General features: G+C 36.2%; 2 protein-coding genes across 2 annotated transcripts in view; both read left to right on the top strand.

The window, feature by feature from the left end:
* The first annotated feature begins 514 nt into the window (after positions 1–514).
* On the top strand, positions 515–17876 carry sptlc1 (serine palmitoyltransferase, long chain base subunit 1). Its single transcript, XM_079804659.1, has 15 exons — positions 515–574; positions 1516–1623; positions 3953–4047; positions 4209–4302; positions 6124–6196; positions 6274–6406; positions 6556–6685; positions 8272–8361; positions 8761–8868; positions 8953–9048; positions 12019–12115; positions 14135–14189; positions 14466–14583; positions 17353–17426; positions 17533–17876. The coding sequence occupies exons 1-15, from the start codon at positions 521–523 to the stop codon at positions 17624–17626; spliced, it is 1419 nt and encodes a 472-aa protein (XP_079660785.1). The 5' UTR covers positions 515–520; the 3' UTR covers positions 17627–17876.
* Positions 17877–20744: 2868 nt separating this feature from the next.
* The window catches only part of ror2 (receptor tyrosine kinase-like orphan receptor 2), a 114221-nt gene continuing 112277 nt past the window's right edge, over positions 20745–22688 (top strand). The window contains exon 1 of the mRNA XM_079804648.1: positions 20745–21126. Within this exon, the coding sequence (XP_079660774.1) occupies positions 21036–21126 (91 nt within the window). The 5' untranslated portion in view covers positions 20745–21035. The remainder of the gene's footprint in view (positions 21127–22688) is intronic.

The raw sequence follows: 22688 nt of genomic DNA, 5'->3' as shown, positions 1-22688 counted from the left end.
CCACAAGGGTTATCCATCATTTAAAATCATTTAGCCTATAAAATATAACAAATGCGGTTCGCATAGAGTTAATTGTTATCCAATTTATTTTGCTTATTAAATTAATAATCGCATTATGTATTGTTCTTCACATAAATAGGCCTATCATTCTGAAATAGCCTAATCATTTTGCCAATCCTCAAAATTGACAGGTAGAAATGTTCAGCTTACTTTTTTCCAAAGCATGCTTAATTGGATAGTTTTTCACATTTTGCTTTGTCCCAAATAAAGACGACCGTGGTAAATCGTGCTGTAAGGAAACAGGCAGAACAAGAGCATTTTTAATTACCTTATGGCTACAATGATGTTTTAAAACATCCACAGTGTGTTTTGATGCTGATATCCAAAAGTAGCTAAGTGAGTGACATCATATTATATTTCCAAAAAAAAAAAAACACGAAAACTGCACCTGCGCGTGTCTTCCACGCGATGGCGCCTCACATAATCAGGGAGAAGCACTCAGTCACGTGACTCAGTCAAAATGGCGTCGGGGCAACAGTGGGTGTTGGTAGAGATGGTCCAAGCTTTCTACGAGGTAACTACAAACTTTCTGCCTTTATTATTTATTTATTTATTTATTGTTAATATCGACAGACTTCTCGCGTGTTCAGTTAAACAGCACCGGCCCATATGATTGTATGTGGCTATATTTCACAATCACAAACACAATCTTCTCACTCCAGGAAGTGTTAAACAGTCAGACAGGTGAGACTCACTCATCTACATCTGAATTTACTACGGTAACCCCGTCAAAAAGTTATTACCCTTACTTTTAATACACTAAAAGCATGGCATTAATATGGGGTCTTATAAAATATATACAAGAAGCTTTCAGAATCGTCCTGTCATGTTGTGGCTGATTCCAAGTTATTGTAGTAACAACAACTGTAGTAATTTGGTCTAAATCATGGTAAATGCTTTCATGGATTGTGTGCTGTTTATTCTGAATCTGGAACTCTATTCATTTTCTTTTTCACTGCTGTCAAAGTGAGTGATTCACTGTGACCAAATCTGCAATATCAGTCTTTTTCTGTGAATGCCTTATATTGATTTTTTTTGTGAGAGTTTTATATGAGAAGTAAAGCTATAATATCCAAGAAGAAGAAAAAAACCTACAGTAATCGTGGTATAATCACTGCATTGCATAACTTATTGCACAACTAAAACATACAACTGCTGCAACACCATTACAAGACAAGACAATGATGTTAATAAGCAGTTGACTCTTCTGATATTAATGAGTAGAAATAAACAACACATTCATCTTTTGGATGGTCGATAAGGAGTGCCTCATCTGGAAAGCATTTGCATAATTATGGTGTAAAGTCATTCGATGAGCATGATGAAAAGATGAAAACATTAATACAGGATGTGCATCACAAATGTTCATTTATCGCCATTATAAAAGGGCTTATGAATGTGTCCAATCAAATTGCAGTTTGTTTTATAATAGTCTGTTGTTGATTTTTCTTCTAGGCACCAGCATATCATTTGATTTTAGAAGGTATTCTCATTTTATGGATTATCAGACTGCTGTTCTCCAAAACATATAAGCTTCAGGAGAGATCAGACCTCACAGAAAAGGTGAGAGATGCATTATGCACGTCATTCAGACACTGGTTCAAAGTTAACTAAAGGGTGTTTTCTATATTTCTGTGGCTATTTGGGATTCAAGCAAACTTACTGTACACTATCGTTAAAAAGTTTGGGGCCGTTATGATTTGTTTTTAAAATGTTTTTGATTTTGAAAATCTCTTCTGATCACCAAGACTGCAATATATTAATTACTATTGTGAAATATCTTTACAGTTTAAAATAGCTGTTTGCTATTGTAAAATGTCATTTATTCCTGTCATCATTACTTCAGTCTTCAGTGTAACATGATCCTTTAGAAATCATTCTAATATGATGAAACATTTCAGATTATTATCAGTGATGAAAATAGTTGTGCTGCTTCATATTTTTGTGGAAACTTTTGAGGATTATTTGATTAATAGAAAGTTATTAATACATTCTGAATAAAAATATTTATTTATTTAAAAAAAGTCTTACTGGCCCTAAACGTTTGTCTTTTACTGAAGAATATGAAATATGGCATCTCACATTCTGCAATTTAATTTTTTTAATTTTTATATCCATGTAAAGCAACAAGGATTTATGGAACTTTTTTAAATACTATAATAAAATGCTACACATTTATGCTACACACATACATTTGCAGTTTCTTAAATATAATTGATTACTATTCAAAGAGTTGCCATTCAATCAAACTAAAATTTGCATAAGATCAAAACACAACATTATAGCCCTATTTGGTTGGGACAAGTTAGAGAAATTCGTGTTTTAGACGTACTTGGCAATTTTAATCCTGTCTGAATCATACACAACCTCAGTATAAACTCCAGAGCAAATTACCTACTGTTTTTCAGCAAACTCCACAGTCCTCTGAGAAATCTGATCCTGCCCGGGTGTGAATGTCTGTGATTACTGAGGTTATATTATCTAATGCTTCTCCTCGTGTTTTTTTTACCTACCTGGGCCACCGTTTGTGCACTAATCTACGCCATGCTTTCATTTAATTTCGTTATGAATGACATTCAATGAAAAAATTACATTATACAATTATTAAATAGAACCAAATAGTAGAAACTGTGAGGACTGGCCATATTAATATCAGTATAAGAGTAAGATACTAGTCTAGATTTTGCTGCTTCTTATAAACAGCCACTGCTACATACGTGAAGTGAAAAGACATTTATACTACGGGGCTGTTGAATGCTTGAATCTGATTGGTTGATAAACATTTAAGGTGTGCAATTATTTTCAGGGAAATGCACGGAGAAAGTAGTTCCAGGCAGGTCTTGACCCCATTACAGTTCCATATCACTTCGCCAAATGATTTCAGTTATTTCAAAGGTCTTTACAGCTGACAACAGTAAAGCAACCAAAAATCCACAACGACACTGTCCAAACAAATAAATACAGTAAACAATAGGATAAAAATGAAAAATTATCTCCATGTTTTTGCCACAAAATTATGTTTTATTACGGATGGAAAGGCAAAACACATTCTCTCTCTCCCACTCAAACCTACACACATACAGTACAGACACACTCGCACAGAAACGTTTTGTAAGCGCCGCTCTGGCGATTTTTATCAGTAAAATAGTCACGCAGCTTTAATTTCCCATGTGGGATCAATAAAGTACCTACTACTACTACTAACAATTTTGCGAAGTAATAACAGCGCCGTTCTCAAAGCAGATAAACTTACAGTTTCGCTATTAGGTAATTCACATATGCTAAATCTCTCTTAGCCTTCGTTACTAGCTCTAAAATTACATTTTGGAATTCGCAACGGAGGCTTAGGATGAGATGCGTAAAAAACTATTCCTATACACACGAGCGTTTTAAGGATAAAAACCTGACAAATGTCTTGAAATACATCATCTGAACAATGTTTTGAGGTGTGGTAACCGTAGTATAAGAGGAATAATTGACTCCGGGCCATTGAATTATCGAAAATAAAATAATTTACCACCTCAGTTGTGCATTATTTTTCTAATAATTCAACGACCTAGAATCAATTATTCCTTAAAAACATCATATGTGACGCATGCAAGTATAGCAGATGAGCTTCTGTAACGCCCATATCTAGAAAACATACTCTCCCTACTCTGTAATAAACACAGAGATGTTCATCTAGTCCGAATCGGTACATGAAATCACAGACGTCAAGTGATAAGAGTTGTAACGTTATGGCTTATATCTAAGAACAATTTAGAAATGTGTAAAATGAAATGACAATATTGTTATACTTGTTATCGTAATTTGATCCAGTTACTTCAAGACAGGACATTTTGCTTGATTTTATAAGCATTTTCATTCTGCTGTTTATTCCTGTGTGTTTCAGGAGAAAGAGGAGTTAATTGAGGAGTGGCAGCCTGAACCGCTGGTTACTCCCGTATCGAAAGACCATCCTTCACTTAATTATGACGTGGTCACAGGGTACGTCTTGTGTGTACAGTCAGAAAGTGGAGATATTTCTTATTTGTAGCACTGTTCAAATCAACATGTCTCCATCCCAGCTCTGTCTGCCCCCATATGGAATCATAATTGCTGTGTGCTGTGTAAATTATACTGACTGAGGCAATGTTTTTCTTTTACAGCCCTCCAAGCCACAAAATCATCGTAAATGGGAAAGAGTGCATTAACTTTGCCTCATTTAACTTCTTGGGTCTGCTCGACAACGAGCGTGTGAAGGTTTGTAGCAGCTCAAACGCTAGTCGAAGTGCTTTTCCATTCTTCACATTTACATTCATCATAGCGGTTCCTGATTGTAATGTGCAGTTTTCTCATTAATGCTAAGTACATCTTGATTTAAAGGGCACTTACACTTACTGTTGTTAAGATTTTTTGATGTTTTTGGTAGAAGTCTCTTCTGCTCACCAAGGTTGCATTTAGTTGATCAAAACTACAATAGAAACATTAATAATGTGAAAATTATGACCATTTAAAACAACTGTTTTCTATGTGAATATATAGTAAAATGTAATTTATTCCTGTGATCAAAGCTGAATTTTCAGCATCATTACTCCAGTCTTCAGTCTCACATGATCCTTCAGAAATCATTCTAATATGAGGATTTCATGATCAAGAAACATTTCTGATTATTATTAATGATTATTTGTACTATATATCTTTTGTAATAATATAAATTCATAATAATGTGAATATCAATTTAATGCATCCTTTCTGTACAAAAGAAAACAATCTTACTGATCCCAAACGTCAATGGTACTATATATTTTAATTATGTAATGAGATTATTTCTGTGCAAATATATAGTTGTCGAATGAAGGATGTGGATAAATGAATTGACCTGTTGTTTTTTTTCAGGATGTTCAGCTGATATAATGGTGCACAGAACCGATAAGAGTTTAACATTTGCTTTTAGAACATTTTAAAACAAAATTTTTGGACCAAATTTTAATACACTTCTGTTGTCATACTCTTTTAACAAAATCTGCTTCCAAACTCACTTTCCTTGTGCCACTAAGCAATCAGAGATAAGTGTGTTCCTGTAGTGAAACATTGTGCGTTCTGGGGTCAATTCCCAGGGAATGTATAAACTGGTAAAATGCAAGTATAAACTTGAGTGCAATGTAAGTTGCTTTGGATAAAAGTGTCTGCCAAATACATTAATGTAAATGTAGATTGGCTTAAACCCAGATACTGCTGTATATGAGTGAAAAACCACCACATGACTTCAAGCCAACATAAACAGTAGTTTTTTCTTTTTTTTCTTTTGTAATGTGACATCATATAGTATAACCTTGGAGTCATGTACGATATGACCAGGAACATGTATTAAGCTAAGTAAATAGTGTTAATTTCTTCAGCTTTTTAAAATGTTTTGCTCCTAATAGTCAGCCTCGTTCTGTTTTTTCTTGGTCAAGTTTTAGTCTACTAAATGTCTGAGCATTTTAGTTTAGTTTTAGTCAATGAATACTTGTCAAAAGTCATATTTTTGTCATGCTGCATAATAGTTCAATTGATAATCATGATTATTTGTCGCATGTACGCATGGTTTATTTTTCCTCATCTAGGACCAGATTTGAACAGCTTGAATCAGCGCAAACCTTCACAAATTAAGATATTTTTTATGTAATCCGAGAGCTCTCTGACCCCTCCATAGACAGCAATTTAAGAGTCATTGCAACTTTCAAGGCTGAGAAAGTTAGTAAAGACATTTTTACAGAACCACTGTAGTCACATGGACTATTTTATTTCTTTAGTACCTTTCTGGGCCTTGAAAGTTGCAATGCATTATGAAAACTGGTAAAACAAGAAACTCTCAAAATTAAAACCATTAAATTCCTAATAGTAATTCCAAATTGCATTAATATATTTCTATTTAGTAACATTATAAATCGGGCCATTTGTTTGATTTAACTTGGAGAATTCAACTAAATAAATTTGCTAGAATAAAGATGTTGATGTTCTTGGTCATTATGGCACTCTGTTTGTGATGTAAATCTTATCGTACATCACTGTCTTACAGTATCATTGATCTGTTTTCAGTTGAAGGCTCTGGCGTCACTAAAAAAATACGGTGTGGGAACTTGTGGACCAAGAGGATTCTATGGGACCTTTGGTAGGTAGTTTTATCACCTCAAGTATCTGTCTGTCTGATGTTGCTGTGTAAGTTTAAAGCATTTAAATGTTCTGCAGATGTTCATCTCGAGTTAGAAGAGCGCTTGGCAAAGTTCATGAGAACAGAGGAGGCTATCATCTACTCGTATGGCTTCGCCACCATCGCCAGTGCCATTCCAGCTTACTCCAAGAGAGGAGACATCATCTTTGTGTAAGTTCCTGCTCAACTCCAACAGCCTTCCACCTCCATTGAGCTTCTTAATAATATCCACAGATGATCATCTGTAGCAGCGAATGAAACAGGAACATCCTTAGAGATGATAAAGCAGCCTGATGTGTCTGTGTCTCTGGTTTTCTCAGCGACGAGGCCGCATGTTTCTCCATTCAGAAAGGCCTCCAGGCTTCACGCAGCTTCATTAAATACTTCAAACACAATGACATGGAAGATCTGGAGCGCCTTCTGAAGGAGCAAGAGATTGAAGATCAGAAGGTGAGAAGGGTTTTAACCAGATGACATGAAAAGAAATTACATAAATAAAGCATAAAATGACATTCATAACCTATTTCCTAGTAAAACAATATCAATTAATGTAGACTTGATTTTAAAGCCGGTGCTGTAAGCGATTTCCGAGAAACACTGTTGATATTTGAAATCAACGCCCAAACAAACATACCCCTCCCTTCATTGCTCCACCCATAAAATAACAAACACCAATGCAACAACCACTAACAGCTGGCTTATTGGACAGCTAGTATGGATGACCAAGCTGTGATTCAACAACACCACATCTTGGTTCTGTGAAGCAGCAACAAAAAAAAAACAGTTACTCGCGAATCTGGCAGAAACAAAGCAACCTCAGCATCCGTGTTCAGTCCCTCCCGTTCTCTTACGTCTCTCCAGCGCTGGAAAGCTTTTCCAATATTAACGTGGGTCCTAAAGCCTGGGACACCACTGACTGTGTTGTCGCCTTGTCGTCTGCATCTCAACCAAAAAGCTGCTCTTGAACACATCAAAAGGACTAAAGGCGACTTTCAACTAGCACTTAACACGCCTTCGTGTGAGGAAATATCGGTCTATATCAACTGGAATCAATAGTCTTTTTTCGCCATTCAAAAAGGAAACCGAAACTAGGACTGCAGATTACAATCTGTAAACAAAGCTTACCATTTCGAATATCAATCCTGCTTATCACTTTCTTCATTCCATTCGGCTCATGTTATTATGAAAATATTTGTGCATTCTAATGCCTAGGTAAGATGACGTAGAATTATAACAGCCTTCTCTCTGTCTTGACTTCTTTGCTCGCTTTCATCACTTTGGCTTTTATACTCGTGCACTGACTCGTTCGCTAAGCCAATCAGAGTTCCCTCTCTCAACGATGCTGATTCAACCCAACTAGAGCCAACGGTGCGGAACATACCGGGAAAAACTAAGCAGACCGATGCTCAAAAATGACCCGACATTGCCCGGCGGCCGAGCATCGGCTTGGTGTGTCCCAGCCTTAAAGCTTCGGCCTGATTGTAACCCCTTTTGTCCATTTATATTCCTCTAATATCTCAGCTATCTCTTGTCCCGCTTGCTCATGCTCTCTCCTCCCCCATCATGAGCGGACACGCCCCCTACTGCTGATTGGCTTTAAGTGTTTTGGTGCTCAGTCTTTTTTTTTTTCTATTCACACAGCCAGAACTATGTACAAACACAAAACATACATCTAGCAAATATTCACAAAATTGTTTGTTTAGGTGTTGATTTAAATTTCCAACAGTGTTTCTCAGAAATTACTTACTGCACCTTTAAGGTAACACTTTATTTTACGGTGTTCTTGTTACATTTACTTACTATAGTAATACCAATAAATTATGCATAATTTTTACTTTTTGATAAAGGATTTTAAAAACAATTATTTTTTTGGTAGAACATGCACTGATGTATCAAGCGCAATCCGATTTAATTCAATGAAATAAAGTCTATCCACCCTTACAACCACTCAAAAATACAGTTTTTTTTGTTGTTTTTCTATACATGTATACATGCTTGTTTATTCATAGTTATTGTTTTTATGTGTTTTACTTTAGAATCCACGTAAGGCGAGAGTAATCAGACGGTTCATTGTAGTTGAAGGACTCTATATCAACACTGCAGATATCTGTCCACTACCTGAACTGGTAAGAACCTTTCAACAATTCAGATTTTTTTTCACCCAGCCCACACACATTTTGTTTAATTTCACCTTTATGATAAAATGCATTAATTAATATGTTCACATCAATCTACACTACTTACTCCATAATGACAAATAAACAGATTTGTGATAGAAAGAAATAAAGCTATCATATGGGGTACAGATCATTAAAAAGCATTAAAATAAAGCATTTCATCATAATGTGGCTACATAAGAATTGAAAAAAAAAAGAAAGGGATCCTATTACTTTTTGAATTCTCTGTATCCCTCTATGGATTTGAACAAACACCTAACCATACATATTAAACTTATGCATATTACTGCTACTACAAATTTTTTTCAAATTAGCTGATGTTTTTAATGGACTTATCATCTTTTTCAGGTAAAACTGAAGTACAAATATAAAGTACGAATCTTTCTGGAGGAGAGCATGTCTTTTGGAGTGCTTGGAGAACATGGAAGAGGAGTCACAGAGCATTTTGGGGTCAACGTACGTAATGGCTAGAATATACACTTCTCTACAGTTCAAGGTGCTCAGTTGAAAAATAACTATTCCATAAAATGTTTATTTCAGATTGATGATATTGACCTCATAAGTGCCAACATGGAAAATGCGGTGGCATCCATCGGAGGTTTCTGCTGTGGACGATCATTCGTTATTGATCATCAGGTATACATACAACTACAAAACTAATCTGTACCATCATACCTAAAAAAAGTAATTATTAAATGAATATTATTATTACATGAATATTCAGCATAATGTCTATTGCTGTGTCCATTCAACTCAGAAAGTCAGAATCTTCAAAGGTGTGTTCCAAATAACGCACTATACACTATGCAGTTATACTTGTGTACTAAGCACTGTGACATTAACACCCTCAAACCCACCAAATGTGTGTGGATAACTGTAGCTGGCCAAGTAATAAAAAAAAATAACATTCCAATTAATTGCGGGTGTATGAGAGCTAAATCATTAATTTGTTGATTTTAATAAAGACACGGAACTCTCATTTTATGGTAAAACGCAACGACCTGCCATCACTCTTTACTTTCGTTTTTAACATAGTGCTGTCAGTCCGGTTTGTAAATGAATCATTTTTTTTTAACTGGTTCTTTTTAGTGAACTGGTCGAACAGTTCACCAAATTGGACTGAATCGTGTATTTCTCTTTAGAGAAAACCAATCAAGGAAAATATATCAAACCGTCTCCATTGACTTTGTATTGCATGAGGCTGCCTCCTTGTCATTTCGGACTTATAACAAAAAACAGAACAATGTATAAAAGCTGATATGTGACAATGTGTACAGCAAACAAGCTAAACAAAACCCAGAACCAAAAACCCAGAAGTTTTTATAAGCTGTTGACCCAAAAAACGAGCGTTCAAGGACAAAAAAGTGGATTCAGGCCATTGAAACAGAGCGCGACTCGTTATATTACACTGAGAACTACGCGCACTGGAGGGGAACGTGATCAGCGACAGTGAATATAATATATAAAACTGACATTTGGATATTTGACTTAACAGTGACAAAATGTTTACTGCACACATAGGCATATTGAGGCATACTGTGTGTCAGGATCCCAAAATTTACCCATTCTTCCTGCTGAAGCTTCACGTTTTATTGCCTGTCTCCACTTTTATCTCCTTAAACGCCCGTTTTTTTGGGTCGACAGCTTATAAAAACGTATTTCTGTGTTTTTTGCTTGTTTGCTGTACACCTTGTCACATAGCAGCTTTTAGACATTGTTCTGTTTTTTGTTATAATTCCGAAATGACAAGGAGGCAGCTTCACGCAATGCAAAGTCAATGGAGAGCGTTGGATTGTTTTCCCCCCGGTGTGGCCTGAATACGCTCTGTCTCTATGGCTGTTGCACTAAGTGTCCAACATTCCAAACTTCATGTTTTCGGTTTATTATCTTCCGGATATTTAAAGTGTACTTATTCTTTTTGGTAAGCTTGAACACACAACTCGCACTATTTATTGTACAAAACGTCATAGAATAGTGTATAAGTACGCAAATTGGGCCTCACCTCAAGATCCTCCATGGACATGTACAGTAGATTTCCACAAAATGTTGTTTACTTGGAAACTTTTTTGTTTATAGTCAAACTCCTGCAAAACTAATGGTAGAGCAGTGGAACGCCTTTATGGTCTGAAGTTGATGATATTACGTAAGAATATCCCACATCCGACTTTGAATGAAAGGCTAAAGGCATAATACCTAGCTTCGGTCTAATGTCTGTTTAGTCTAATCATCTGTGGCTTGCTATCCGTTTTCCACAGACAATAATTTTGACTCACTGTGCATATAAGCGCATGGTAAATGTGTTTACAGCAAATACTGCCAGCTAAAGATAACCTAGAATATTCTTTTAATCTGTATTTTCAATATTCAACGTTGGTTTTGTCTTTGTATTTAGTAAGCAAAGGATTTTGTTGGGCAACTGTGGGTTTTACATACTCTCAGCTGTTAAATCTAAAGATTTAGCTTTCTGGTTTTTATTTGAATGATCAAAAGAAGCTTCTTTTGATGTATATTTCTGTACATATGGTTTTTATATTCTAAAGATAAAACTGTAATTAAATACACATGCTTTTTTAAACCTGAATGTGTGTGTGGAATTATCCTCATGTGACCGTGTCACTTTGAAATGGGATCCAGATCCTTGGAAAGCAGAAGTTCTTGCATCATTAATCCTGTTTCTTTAGAGTATCTCTGGGTGGATAATTGACAGGAATCAATCTTCTGCTTTCACATGATTCCACTTGACTTACCATATGATGCCATCCTCTGTATTTATGAGTTTTGATAGTACTGTCATAGAGTCATTTATTCTTTTCCTTGCCTATTTGACTGTCATATAATATGGATGTCATATACATGGATCATATCAGATTCATTCTTCCTTTAATGAAGTGAAGGAAGTGAATTCACATGCTCTACTGAAATGCCAATGGAGTGTCAACAATCTGAGCTGCTTGTGCAGCGTTTGCAGATTTCCGTACAATTTTACTGCCCAGTTACTTAAAAAAAAAATGCCCCTCAAGACTCAAAAACCAATAACTCAGTGTTATAACGTGCGAATCAAGCATTCAATTTATAGTCCAATTTGGTGAAGATTTATACTAAATATACCTATAATGTTAAAAATGGCAGATAAGTAAACATGGCCAGGAATCTCTTGACAGATGGGTCAGTATTGATTTTGTTCCCTCAAGGGATAGGGAAGAGTTCAATAAAAATCATATTTATCAAGTTTTAGTTCCAAAGATGCTTAATAAGTGTTGCAAAAATCCACTAGTTACAGTCTTATTCAAATGGTCCGATAATACTGGAGACCTTGATAAATGGGGTATTGTTGGACTCTGTATATGGAAGGTCAAAAGCATAATTATAATCGTAAAGTTATAAGCGTATTAATTATTAATAATAACCACCAGGTGCCACTGTCTCAACTGTCCAAATCAAAGTTTTGTTTAAATGCCTTGAAATGTTGTATAGCTTAACTTTTTTTAATGGTTGTGAAATTCACAAATCCAGACGGGTAATTCCCACCATTATTATACTCTGATGTAAAATAAATGTTTGCTGTTGATTGATTGAATATGAACGTGTTTTTTTTTATGTTGTTAGCGTCTGTCAGGTCAGGGTTACTGTTTCTCAGCGTCTCTTCCACCCATGCTGGCTTCTGCTGCTATTGAAGGTCTGAACATCATGGAGGAAGATCCAGGTAACAACATTTACTTAAACAAAAACATGCATTTTATCTTCTCAAACCGTGTAGTTTTTTTTTTTTTTTTTTTTTGCAAGATGTGAAAATACTTTGATATACATCTATACTCCTGAATTATGATTTTTCCCTTTTATATAACATGACTAAGAATTTCTTTCTTTCTTTTTTGAGTGTATTAGTTAACTGAATTGGCTGGACTTTAAAGAGTAAAAATAATCAGCTGATCCAAACCATATGCAGAGACGCTCAGACATAAAAACTGACATATTTTTTGGCTGTATTTGCTAGGCCAACACAATTACTCACATTTAGTTAAGGCACTTGAATAAAACTTTAAGTATGATCAGACTTTTGCTTGGCGGATGTTAAAAGCGCTGAAAATCCCATAGACTTACAGTGACGAGGGAACCAATGCATATCAAAAGACCAGAATATCCCCAAACAGGCCGAGATATGCTTAAACTGTTGTGACGTGATTTTGAACAAAATCAGGCGGAAATGAAGTCCATTTTTTGTCTGGCTATCACCAGACCAAGCTCAATCTTTTAAGATTGAACATTGGTCTGGGGAGTCTGCTCTGTATTTTCTACTGCACAAGAGGCATGATCAACGGGCATCGTGATCAACGGGCAGTGAATATACTTTTTTTTAGTCATGCTCAGCTGTGAAATATTTAACCAGGTTTTAAAATGTGTAAAAAACCTTATCCTGTAATTGCGAATGACTTGAAACAATCATACGTTTCACACTATTCCACAAATAGTGTGGAAACCCTGTGTGATGCTTCAGTGTTGAGCAATGAATGTTTTAGCAGTTGTTTGTCTCTGAGCCCATCAGTGGCCTTTGACTTTAATACGTGTTGAGAGACAGTGTTCAGACTGGTTCAACACAAAGGTGACGCTTCTCCTCAGGGGAGATGAGCTTCAGATGGCTCTCAGTGGGAGTTGAGTGCAGCTCAGTTGATTCCAGCAAAGTCACATTAGTGTGTGTGTGTATTGAGCACCAGCCACACTCATGCCAATATAAACGAATTGCCAGTTGGGCCTGGATCTTTTGCTCTCTATTCCATATTTTTAAACATACTCTACGCAAATTGCATTACTGTGATCGTAAGTTATGGTCGACTGGTTTTTAATGGCCAGAGACTGATATCTTAGAGAGCAGGATGGCTGATGGCAGATATAAAAAGACAAAATATGTGATATCACACTAGTTAAATTAAAGAACGTAAATAAAACAACCATAAGAATTGCTTCAGTTAAATTTATATTTATTTAACGATATTAACTCAAATAATTAAAAATAAAAATTAGCGGAAGAATTAATGAGAAAATGACAATCTCTCTCTTTTTTAGCTATCATTTAAACTTGCATACAAATCTGTAATATAAACTAATTTATATTTTATGAAACATTCTATGCGTCCAAATTCGCGTGCTATCCACCCTAAATAGTATACGAAAATAGAATTATTACATCCCAAATCGTAGTATGTTGAAATAGGTATTCCAAAGATACCTGGATGGTCTACTATTTCCGGTCAGAAAGTGCAGATTGAAGCACACTCTAAAGGCTAATATTTCCCATAACCCATTGCACATTGGACGAGGATTCTATTAGAACTACAAACAGTACAAAAAGTAAAAAGTGTACAAAAAAAAAAAAACTACAGACATGGAGGATGTGCGAGTCTGACGGTTAAGTAGAGAGGTTTAGATAAAGGGGTTTGAGTGATTAATTATCAGTATCTAACCTGGCCAAAATATATTTATTCAATGTTATCCACATTATATTTAACCTGCAACAGCAGATTGGCTGTTTGGCTGTAATTATCCATGTCGCTCAGTGATGACAGTAGTTGACTCAACACTAATACTTTCCTTTCTGACACATTTACCAATACAAACTGACATGAAATTTAGTTTAGTTTAAGTGCATTCGCCCGCTTTCTTGTGTAGAGTGTGTTTTTGGCAAACCTTCACATTGAGTGCAGTATTTTTTTATGTTCTCTCACAGGTATTTTCAAGGTTCTGCGGGAGAAGTGCAAACATGTCCACAAAGCACTGCAAGGGCAAGTCAATCTTACTTCTTTCCATAAAAAAGAAACCCAATGAGCCACAAATGTTTAGTAACCTAAATGTAGATTGCCTTCATTGAACTCTGTCATTAGAAAAATGAGAAATCTATGAAAAAAATATCCGTATTATTGGCAGTAATGAGCAGTAATAATAATCTCTACGCTGTCAAATGTCCAGGAATTATAAATTCTTTCTGACCGAATGCACCTGTTGGGGCTTAACTGTGATGACTGCTTTTTGACTGATGAAATCATTGGGGTTTATTGCAGGACTCCAGGACTGAAGGTGGTGGGAGAGTCTTTTGCTCCTGCTCTCCATCTACAGCTGGAAAACAGCACAGGATCCAGAGCAAATGACCTGAAGCTGCTCCGAACAATCGTCGATTACGTAGGTTCAACCAGCAAATCACAGTCTCTTGTCTTAGTGTGGTTATCATCGGTATATCGCTGAAAGTATTCAATCCAGTGTAATAATGGAAAAAAATAGTGCTGTAAATTCGTAAAAGTTCATAAAATGCATTTCGCGACCCATTGTACTTTTGTAATATGAAGCATTTCGCAACTTTAGATACCAAAATTAATGTTCAAAAGTTTGTGGTCAGTTAGACCATAGATCAAAGAAAGTAATTAATACTTTTATTCAGCAAGGATGCATTAAATTGATCAAAAGTGACAGTAAAGACAAATAATTCAGAAAAATAAAATGTATCATGGGTTTCCACAAAAATATGAAGCAGCACAACTGTTTTCAACATTGATGATAATCAGAAATGTTTCTTGAGCATCAAATCAACATATTAGAATCATTTCTGAAGGATCATGTGACACTGAAGACTGGAGTAATGATGCTGAAAATTTGAAAAACACTGTTCAACAAAACATTATTTCAGTTGCAGAGAAACTTACATTTTAATTGTGTGTGTGTGTGTGTGTGTGTGTGTGTGTGTGTGTGTGTGTGTGTGTGTGTGTGTGTGTGTGTGTGTGTGTGTGTGTGTGTGTGTGTGAGTGTATATACACACCCACACATAAATAACAGTATAATAACTTTCTCATTACATTATATTTATACAGTCGAACCTAAATTTATTCAGACACTGTCAACATTTCTCACATTATCACAGTTTATTCGCTATAGTTTAGAAAATGGTAATAAAATATGACAAGAACTCAGAGTTGTGCTTTGTCAGAAAAAATGTATCTTGAGAATGTCAGATAACTTTGAAAGAAAGGTATGTAATGGATTACAATCAACCAATCAGCTGTCAGCTGTTAAATTTAAGTACACAATTAGATAATACCAGTTTAGGTCAACCAATGTCCAAGCAATGCTTAATTTTGTTCAGTCGGTGTTGTAAAAAGTCGCATTAGTAATTAAAGAAAAAACACTTAAGCAAAACATGGTCAGGTCAAAGTGTCTGAATAATTTCGGTCCCACATGTTTTATCAATTTTACTGTTAGTCTTTTGAAGAATTTGGGGGTATAATTGGTCAAAGTTTACTTTATTTTACTATCCTCACGTACTTATAAATGAACTATAGTGTCCTGCACCCACTAGTAAAAGGATATCTGGTGTCTGAATAATTTTTGGTTTGACTGTATATAATGTGTACAATAAAATCAGACATTTATTAAAGGAGCACTCCACTATTTTTGAACACTTGAGATAAACAGTTGAGTTTTACCATTTTTGAATCCATTCAGCCGATCTCCGCGTCTGGCGGTAGCACTTTCTATTTGAACTGGAATACCTGCAACTCTGCAACTACATAAACTTAGTGCCGGTCACGTTGGAAGTTACCTAGCTGGGGGCTATTTTCAGGCGCTGCATAATATCATTGGGCCGCTGCACCCATGGTACGGCAGCAAAGTTCCTTGAATATTACGCAGGAATGAGAGAATAGTTCCTAGCCATATCGGCCTAGAAAATCGCAAATTTTCATTTTCAGTCTTAGTACACGATGTAACAACAGAAGAGTCAAGTTTTAAACAGGACAAAAATCAAAAGTCTTTAGTCATTTTTGAGCGAGATGCTCACGGTCTAATCAGATTCAATGATCTATGCTAAGTAGGGATGTGACGGTGAGGAAATTTCCCCACCGGTTAATTGATGTGTGACAACACCGGTAATACCGGTATCACCGGCGGAGGCTTGTAAATCACTAATTCTATCTAACCGAAAGTAACATGCACACGACCGCTCTGAACTGAAAACGCACCAGTGCGCGCACACCGTGAATGACAGCTCGTCTGTAAATGCGCGCTCTGTGAGGCCATGGGCGCGTCTCAATCAGTTCCCTAGTTCAGTAGTCAGGGCACTGATCAAGCATTGATCAGTCTATGATTGAGATGCACGCCATGAATGAATAACAGTTCGTCCGTAAAGCCTTGTTTATACTCGGTGCGCGCGGCAAAAATAAATGCGCGCAGTCAGCGCGAAGGCTCGCACTGCGGAGCCAGGCGAAAGTAAACAATGCGCGCTCTGTGCGGCCGTGCACATTTTACGTTCGGTTTTGAATTAGCGCCAATTCGGCTGCGGGTTGCTTGAATTGTGGGTTCATTAGCCTATTATTTTTAATGAAAAACACAACAACAAAACAAATTACAAACTCCCTTAAATAGGCGCTTTTACGTTTCGCTTTGAAACCAAATCTTCCGCGATCATCTCAGTCAGCTCCTCACTCTTAAATCTGATGAATGACTCCTGCCGCTGCCGAGACTCATGGTCGGATCCTGCTTTATTAAGCAGATACGTTCAGTTTTTATTTGTATTGTCTGTTCTCTAACTGAACTAAATTATTTTATTACTATAAAAAAATCAAAAAGACGGTGGCCGGTGCCACGGTGGGCAAGTGATGTAACCGGTGTTGAGTCTGGACACCGGTAACACCGGCAACACCGACTATCGTAGCAAGCCTATTGCTAAGCTATGCTAAAAGTGCTATCGCCAGACCCGGAGATCAGCTGAATGAATTCAAAAACGGTAAAACTCAACTGTTTAACTCTAGGGGAGTTGGAAAATGAGCCTATTTTCAAAAATAACGGCATGTTCCTTTAAACTTTATTAAAGTTTTGAAAAAGGCAGATTTTGAATTCATGTTGACTTTCAGAAAGTATATGCGGTGTAAGATAATCAGTTTTTTTTGGTAATTTCTGTAGAGTTTGGACAGACACATCGCACTCACTTTGGCTCGATACCTGGACAAAGAAGAGCGATTTCTTCCTCCGCCAAGGTTAGCTGTGAATAATTTCATCCATTTAAACCTCTTCGAAATTATTTTTTGATCTGAAATTGATGTCTTGACTCAAATGCTGAATGAACATCTGTTGTGTCCTCAGCATTAGAGTAGTTGTCACCGTCGAGCAGACGCAGGAGGAAATTGAGAAAGCAGCGCAATGCATTCGAGAAGCAGCTGTAAACCTGCTGAAATGACAACACGCACGTTAACACATCAACACGTCCGTCACACACCACAAAGCTTTAAATTAACATGAGATCAGCAGAGACATGAAAGTGAGAGTCATCCTGCCTGATGGCTCTATGACTTCTGACCCTGAAGACCTCACCAACACACCGAGGGAACCTGTTTGTATCATATTTATGTTTTTCCGTACTTTGTGTACAGATTATGTGGATTATTTTCTTCGTTTCACGTGGAAATAAATGCAGAGCTGGTTCTTCATGCTGTTTGCAGTTGCTGTGCACCATCAAACCTGTTTATGATCTGTTCAATGCCTTTGACTAATCTTAACTAATCAACAATAAATATTCTATAAAAAGAACACTTATTTTATTTATATATATATATATATATATATATATATATATATATATATATATATATATAATATACACTAGTATTTACATTCCTTTGTTACCTCTGACCAAAGAGTTGCTTCTTTACCACATTTCAAAATGTTCATGCACTGCAAATGAATTGTGTTCGTTCTCTAGCTGTGAGGAATTGTACGGTAAATAATGCAGTTATTCTTATTTGGACTCTGTTTTTCTTATCTGTCAACAGTGCGGAGTGAGTGTAATGGATCAAATGCTCACACATAGATATCAAATATGATCAAATAATAGTACTGATTGTCATTATGTCAAAATGTGTTTTCAAGCAAAATTCAGGAATAAAACACATTTCAGCCTTTATACAAAGTAGTCATGTTGCACTGGGTTTTTTTTATCTCCAAAAATAAATGTATATTCAGAAATAATAAATACATTACCATTCAATACTTGGAGTCTGTAATATTTTCTTTTATGTTTTTGTAAGAAATCTCTTCTGCTCACCAAGGCTGCATTAAGAAATATTATTACCATTTAAAAAAGACTTCTCTATTTTAATATATTTTAGAATATAGTTTTTTCCTGTGATAAGTGTTGGGAATGTTACTTTTAAAAGTAATGCATTACAATATTGTACAATACAATACATATCGTTTCAAAGTAGCTTTACAGAAAATGCATGCATCTACATTACAATTTAGAGTGATCTGTTATCAGAGGTGACTCTGTCCAAGTACATATACACTGATAAGGACATCCCACAGATGCTTGATTGGATTGAGATCTGGGGAATTTGGAGGCCAAGTTAACACCTCAAACTCATTGTGCTCCTCAAACCATTCTTGAACCATTTTTGCTTTGTGGCAGGGCACATTATCCTGCTGAAAGAGCCACATTCACCAGGGAATACCGTTTCCATGAAAGGGTGTACAAGGTAGGTGGTACGTGTCAAAGTAACATCCACATGGATGGCAGGACCCAAGATTTCCCAGCAGAACTTTTCCGAAAGCATCACACTGCCTCTGCCGTCTTGCCTTCTTCCCACAGTGCATCCTGGTGCCATGTGTTCCTCAGGTAAGCGACGCACACGCACCCAGCCAGCTACGTGATGTAAAAGAAAATGTGATCCATCAGACTAGGCCACCTTTTTCCATTGCTCCGTAGTCCAGTTCTGATGCTCACATGCCCACTGTTGGTGCTTTCGGCAGTGGACAGGGGTCAGCATGGGCACCCTGACTGGTCTGTGGCTATGCAGCCCCATACGCAACAAACTGTGATGCACTGTGTATTCTGACACCTTTCTATTAGAACCAGCATTAACTTCTTGAGCAATCTGAGCTACAGTAGCTCATCTGTTTGATCGGACCACACTGGTCAGCCTTCGCTCGCCAAGTGCATCAACACCCAGTGTTATTCACTTCACCCCTCAGTGGTCATGATGTTATGCCTGATCTGTGTACAAATCACAGTTAGCTAACAATCAATGTATTCATTTAAGAGCGAAACAATGAACTCATTTAAGTCACAAGTTGTGAACATAATTATTACAATAAATAGAAATTTAGCATTGGCGCAAATGTAAAGGCCCTTTCACACCAAAAGTGAAATGGTGTAATAGAAGAAAGTTGAACATTCTTACAGCAATAAAAATGAAACACAAATGTGATGTTTAACTAAAGTCATCTTTGCTTATTAGTATGGTTGAATTGGATCACTGAAGGCCAGCAGCATAACATACTTAATAAAGTGAGATTAAATACATCAAAATAATTTGTCTAATTAAAAATGTAATTATTGCAGGTTTTCAGTAACTTATTTTAAAAAGTAACTCGGATATTTTGCTGTAAATTTAAAAGTAATGCGTTACTTAAAAAAAAAAAGTTTTCAGCATCAGCAATCTTCATCATTCAATCAGTTTAAAGCCTATAAAGCTACACTATCAAATCTGATTTGCACATTTCTAATGTAGGCCTACTGGACTGAAGCAGCTACGCTTTACCTGATTATCCAGACAATCGTGTTGAAATGTGATCAAATCATGATCATCAGGCTTTTGAGAAAGGTTTATTGTATTGCATTGCAGTATATGTTTTAAAACTGCAGAGATTTGATCATAAATCTAAGCATAATAAGATATTATTGGCAGATATACTGTAGAGTGACAACTGAGATTTATATGATTGTATGTAAGTATATGCTATACTGTTATAAATATCTCAATGATTTACATTACAAGCATCAGAATTTCATTTTACTTTTTGGTAATTTTTGCTCTGTTTGAGCCGTTTTATATTATTGCAGGGCTAATATGCTGATTTGCTGCTTAAGAAACATTTATTTTTATTATTATGCATATTGTTGTATTTTTCCCCAGGATTCTTTGAAGAACATTCATAACAGCATTAAGTTGAAATAGAAAGCTCTGTAACTATTTAAAAGTCTTTAATACTTTAAATCAATTTCCTTTCTGAATGAAAACACTGACCCCAAGTTTTCACCGGTAGGTGTCGTATTTTTTCAAGGAGATCAAACGTCTAATATCATTCCCAAATCACTAATCCTACTATGGCTAGAAATTCACGTTGACGTTGCCTGGAAACCTTCTTGGAGCGTCGTGACACGTGACCTCGTTAATATTCAAGAGCCAATCAAAGTTTGCTATTCAGCAAATCAAGTAGGCCTGCTGATTGAGGGGTGTCGTTTGCTAATTAATATTCATGAGCTGAGCCTTCGTCGTAGTAGGATTTGTAAATTCGCTTCCCTCCCTTGGGACGGATCCCTCCTACGTCATGAGGAGTTGGAGTTACTCGCTCACTTTTCTATTAGGAGACTTTTGGGACACTTGAACAGGATCAGTGGCGGTCGACGAACACCTTTTTCTTGAGCGGGATGAAACGCGTTATTGTTTTGCAAACGAACCGTCATAAACAGTTTCATTCACTGCACACTTGAGCGCTTTTGGGAAAACGCGCTTTGTTCGCACGCGCAAACCCAGTTATCATCACTTGTGGAGAGAGGTTTTATTCCAGAATCCAGCTGCTCCAGAGGAATGTTCCCTGTAAGGATGTATATACTGAGGATTACAACTCAAACTCGTCTGTTGGCGATATCCATCTTCCTCGCTACTTTTACATATGCAGGTACGAATTTCCCTACTTTTAATATCATTGTCTTCCCTATCTGAGCTTCCATAAACTTGATTTCTATTTTTATGCTGGCATAAATTAACGTTAACGTTACATGGCAAGCAAAGTCTGCTGAATTTTATCATTTGGAAAGTCTATGTGTGTAATTTAATTCGCGTTCCAGTTACTGGAAATACGAGAGGATTTATTATCTTATGTCACCTAAATATGATTTTCATGTTGCTGCTAAATTATTGAAGGCATTGTAAAAGAAGCAGATTAAGTTAACTTGGTCTAGGCATCTCTATAACTGAATGTACCACTCTATAACTGTGCCTGTTTGAACTAATAAGAACTATATTATCCCCCTTTTAAATCAGATGTAATGCGTGTATCGGGTTTTGTTTGTTGAAACTGCCTGTTGATAATCAGATGCATGTTTTGAGTGATTTCGTGTTAATTCATTTCCCTCCCTGCAGGGAGGAGTGTGACAGATGTTGAAATTTCCTGTTTTGAATTTGCGCTCTTTTGGCCATTTGGCTGGAGGTTTAAAGGGGGATGGGACAACTTTATCACCCTGTGCTGAAGCTTTGTCACAGCACTTGAGATTGTGGGCCTGGTACAGTGGAAGCGTTTAGCTCATTGATTAAGTGACCGTGCATCAACATCACGTGACTGATTCTTCTTTATCAGCCTGGCAAAAACTATTTTAAGAAGACTGCAAGTGTAACAGCCACCGTTTTCACCTCAAACTTGAACACTCTCGTTCACACAGAACGTGGTTTTGTGTTTAAAGGGTTTAAAAAGTTTAATAAGTTGAATGAAAAAAGCACCAGGTCTAAAGAGGCTTGACACTGGAGCGTATGGAAGACCAAAAAAGGCATTTTTTCTTTAAACGTTGCGCGAGGACGATATTATGGAAGACGAAAAAAATATATATTTGCGACTTTTTATCTAACAATCTGTTTTTTCCCCCCCTGACAAATGCAAATTTATATCTCAAATAGTTTGTTACTTTTTTTTCAGTGACGGAAACAAGCTTCCATTTAATATATATTACGGTAGCATATAGATTTTCTGATAAGCTACTGAATTCAGGGGCACTTTTTATAATACCTAAAATACCATAATTTTATGCATCTTAAAGTTGTTGAAAACTGAAGTAAATCATAAACAAGTCTTTTGTCCCAAATATATATTTGGTAATTTTTTTTAAATTATATTACAGTGCTTCACTAATTTCTAATATATATATATATATACACTTTATTATACGCCTATTATACACTTTATCAAAAGGAAAATTTGTCCTCATGGCCTTCCATGTGAGTGCCACATTTTGCGCAAGACAGTCAAACACGCCCGTCTAGCGCATGTTTAAATAGAATACGATTTTACATTATTTTTCTGTGTTGAGATTTGCTATACAGTTTATATTGCTTTACCTGAGTGAGTTATAATAAAAGCTGCTGCAAGATATCATATATCATATATTTATATATAGAGCTGTGCAATAATACAGTTTATATTTTGTGACGATATAAACATTCAAAGCGTCCATGTTAAAATGTGTCAGG

This window comes from Gobio gobio, assembly GCF_949357685.1.
Source record: "Gobio gobio genome assembly, chromosome: 22".
Lineage (NCBI taxonomy): Eukaryota > Metazoa > Chordata > Actinopteri > Cypriniformes > Gobionidae > Gobio > Gobio gobio.
The sequence above is the reverse complement of the archived record's forward strand: the minus strand, read 5'-3'. Positions and strand labels throughout refer to the sequence as shown.

What these genes read in the sequence shown, in the direction of transcription:
- sptlc1 (XM_079804659.1), top strand. Translation starts at nt 521, where the DNA reads ATGGCGTCGGGGCAACAGTGGGTGTTGGTAGAGATGGTCCAAGCTTTC. An exon ending in GATCAGACCTCACAGAAAAG is followed by an intron (nt 1,624 to 3,952) that starts GTGAGAGATGCA and finishes TGTGTGTTTCAG; the next exon opens with GAGAAAGAGGAGTTAATTGA. An exon ending in CGATTTCTTCCTCCGCCAAG is followed by an intron (nt 17,427 to 17,532) that starts GTTAGCTGTGAA and finishes TTGTGTCCTCAG; the next exon opens with CATTAGAGTAGTTGTCACCG.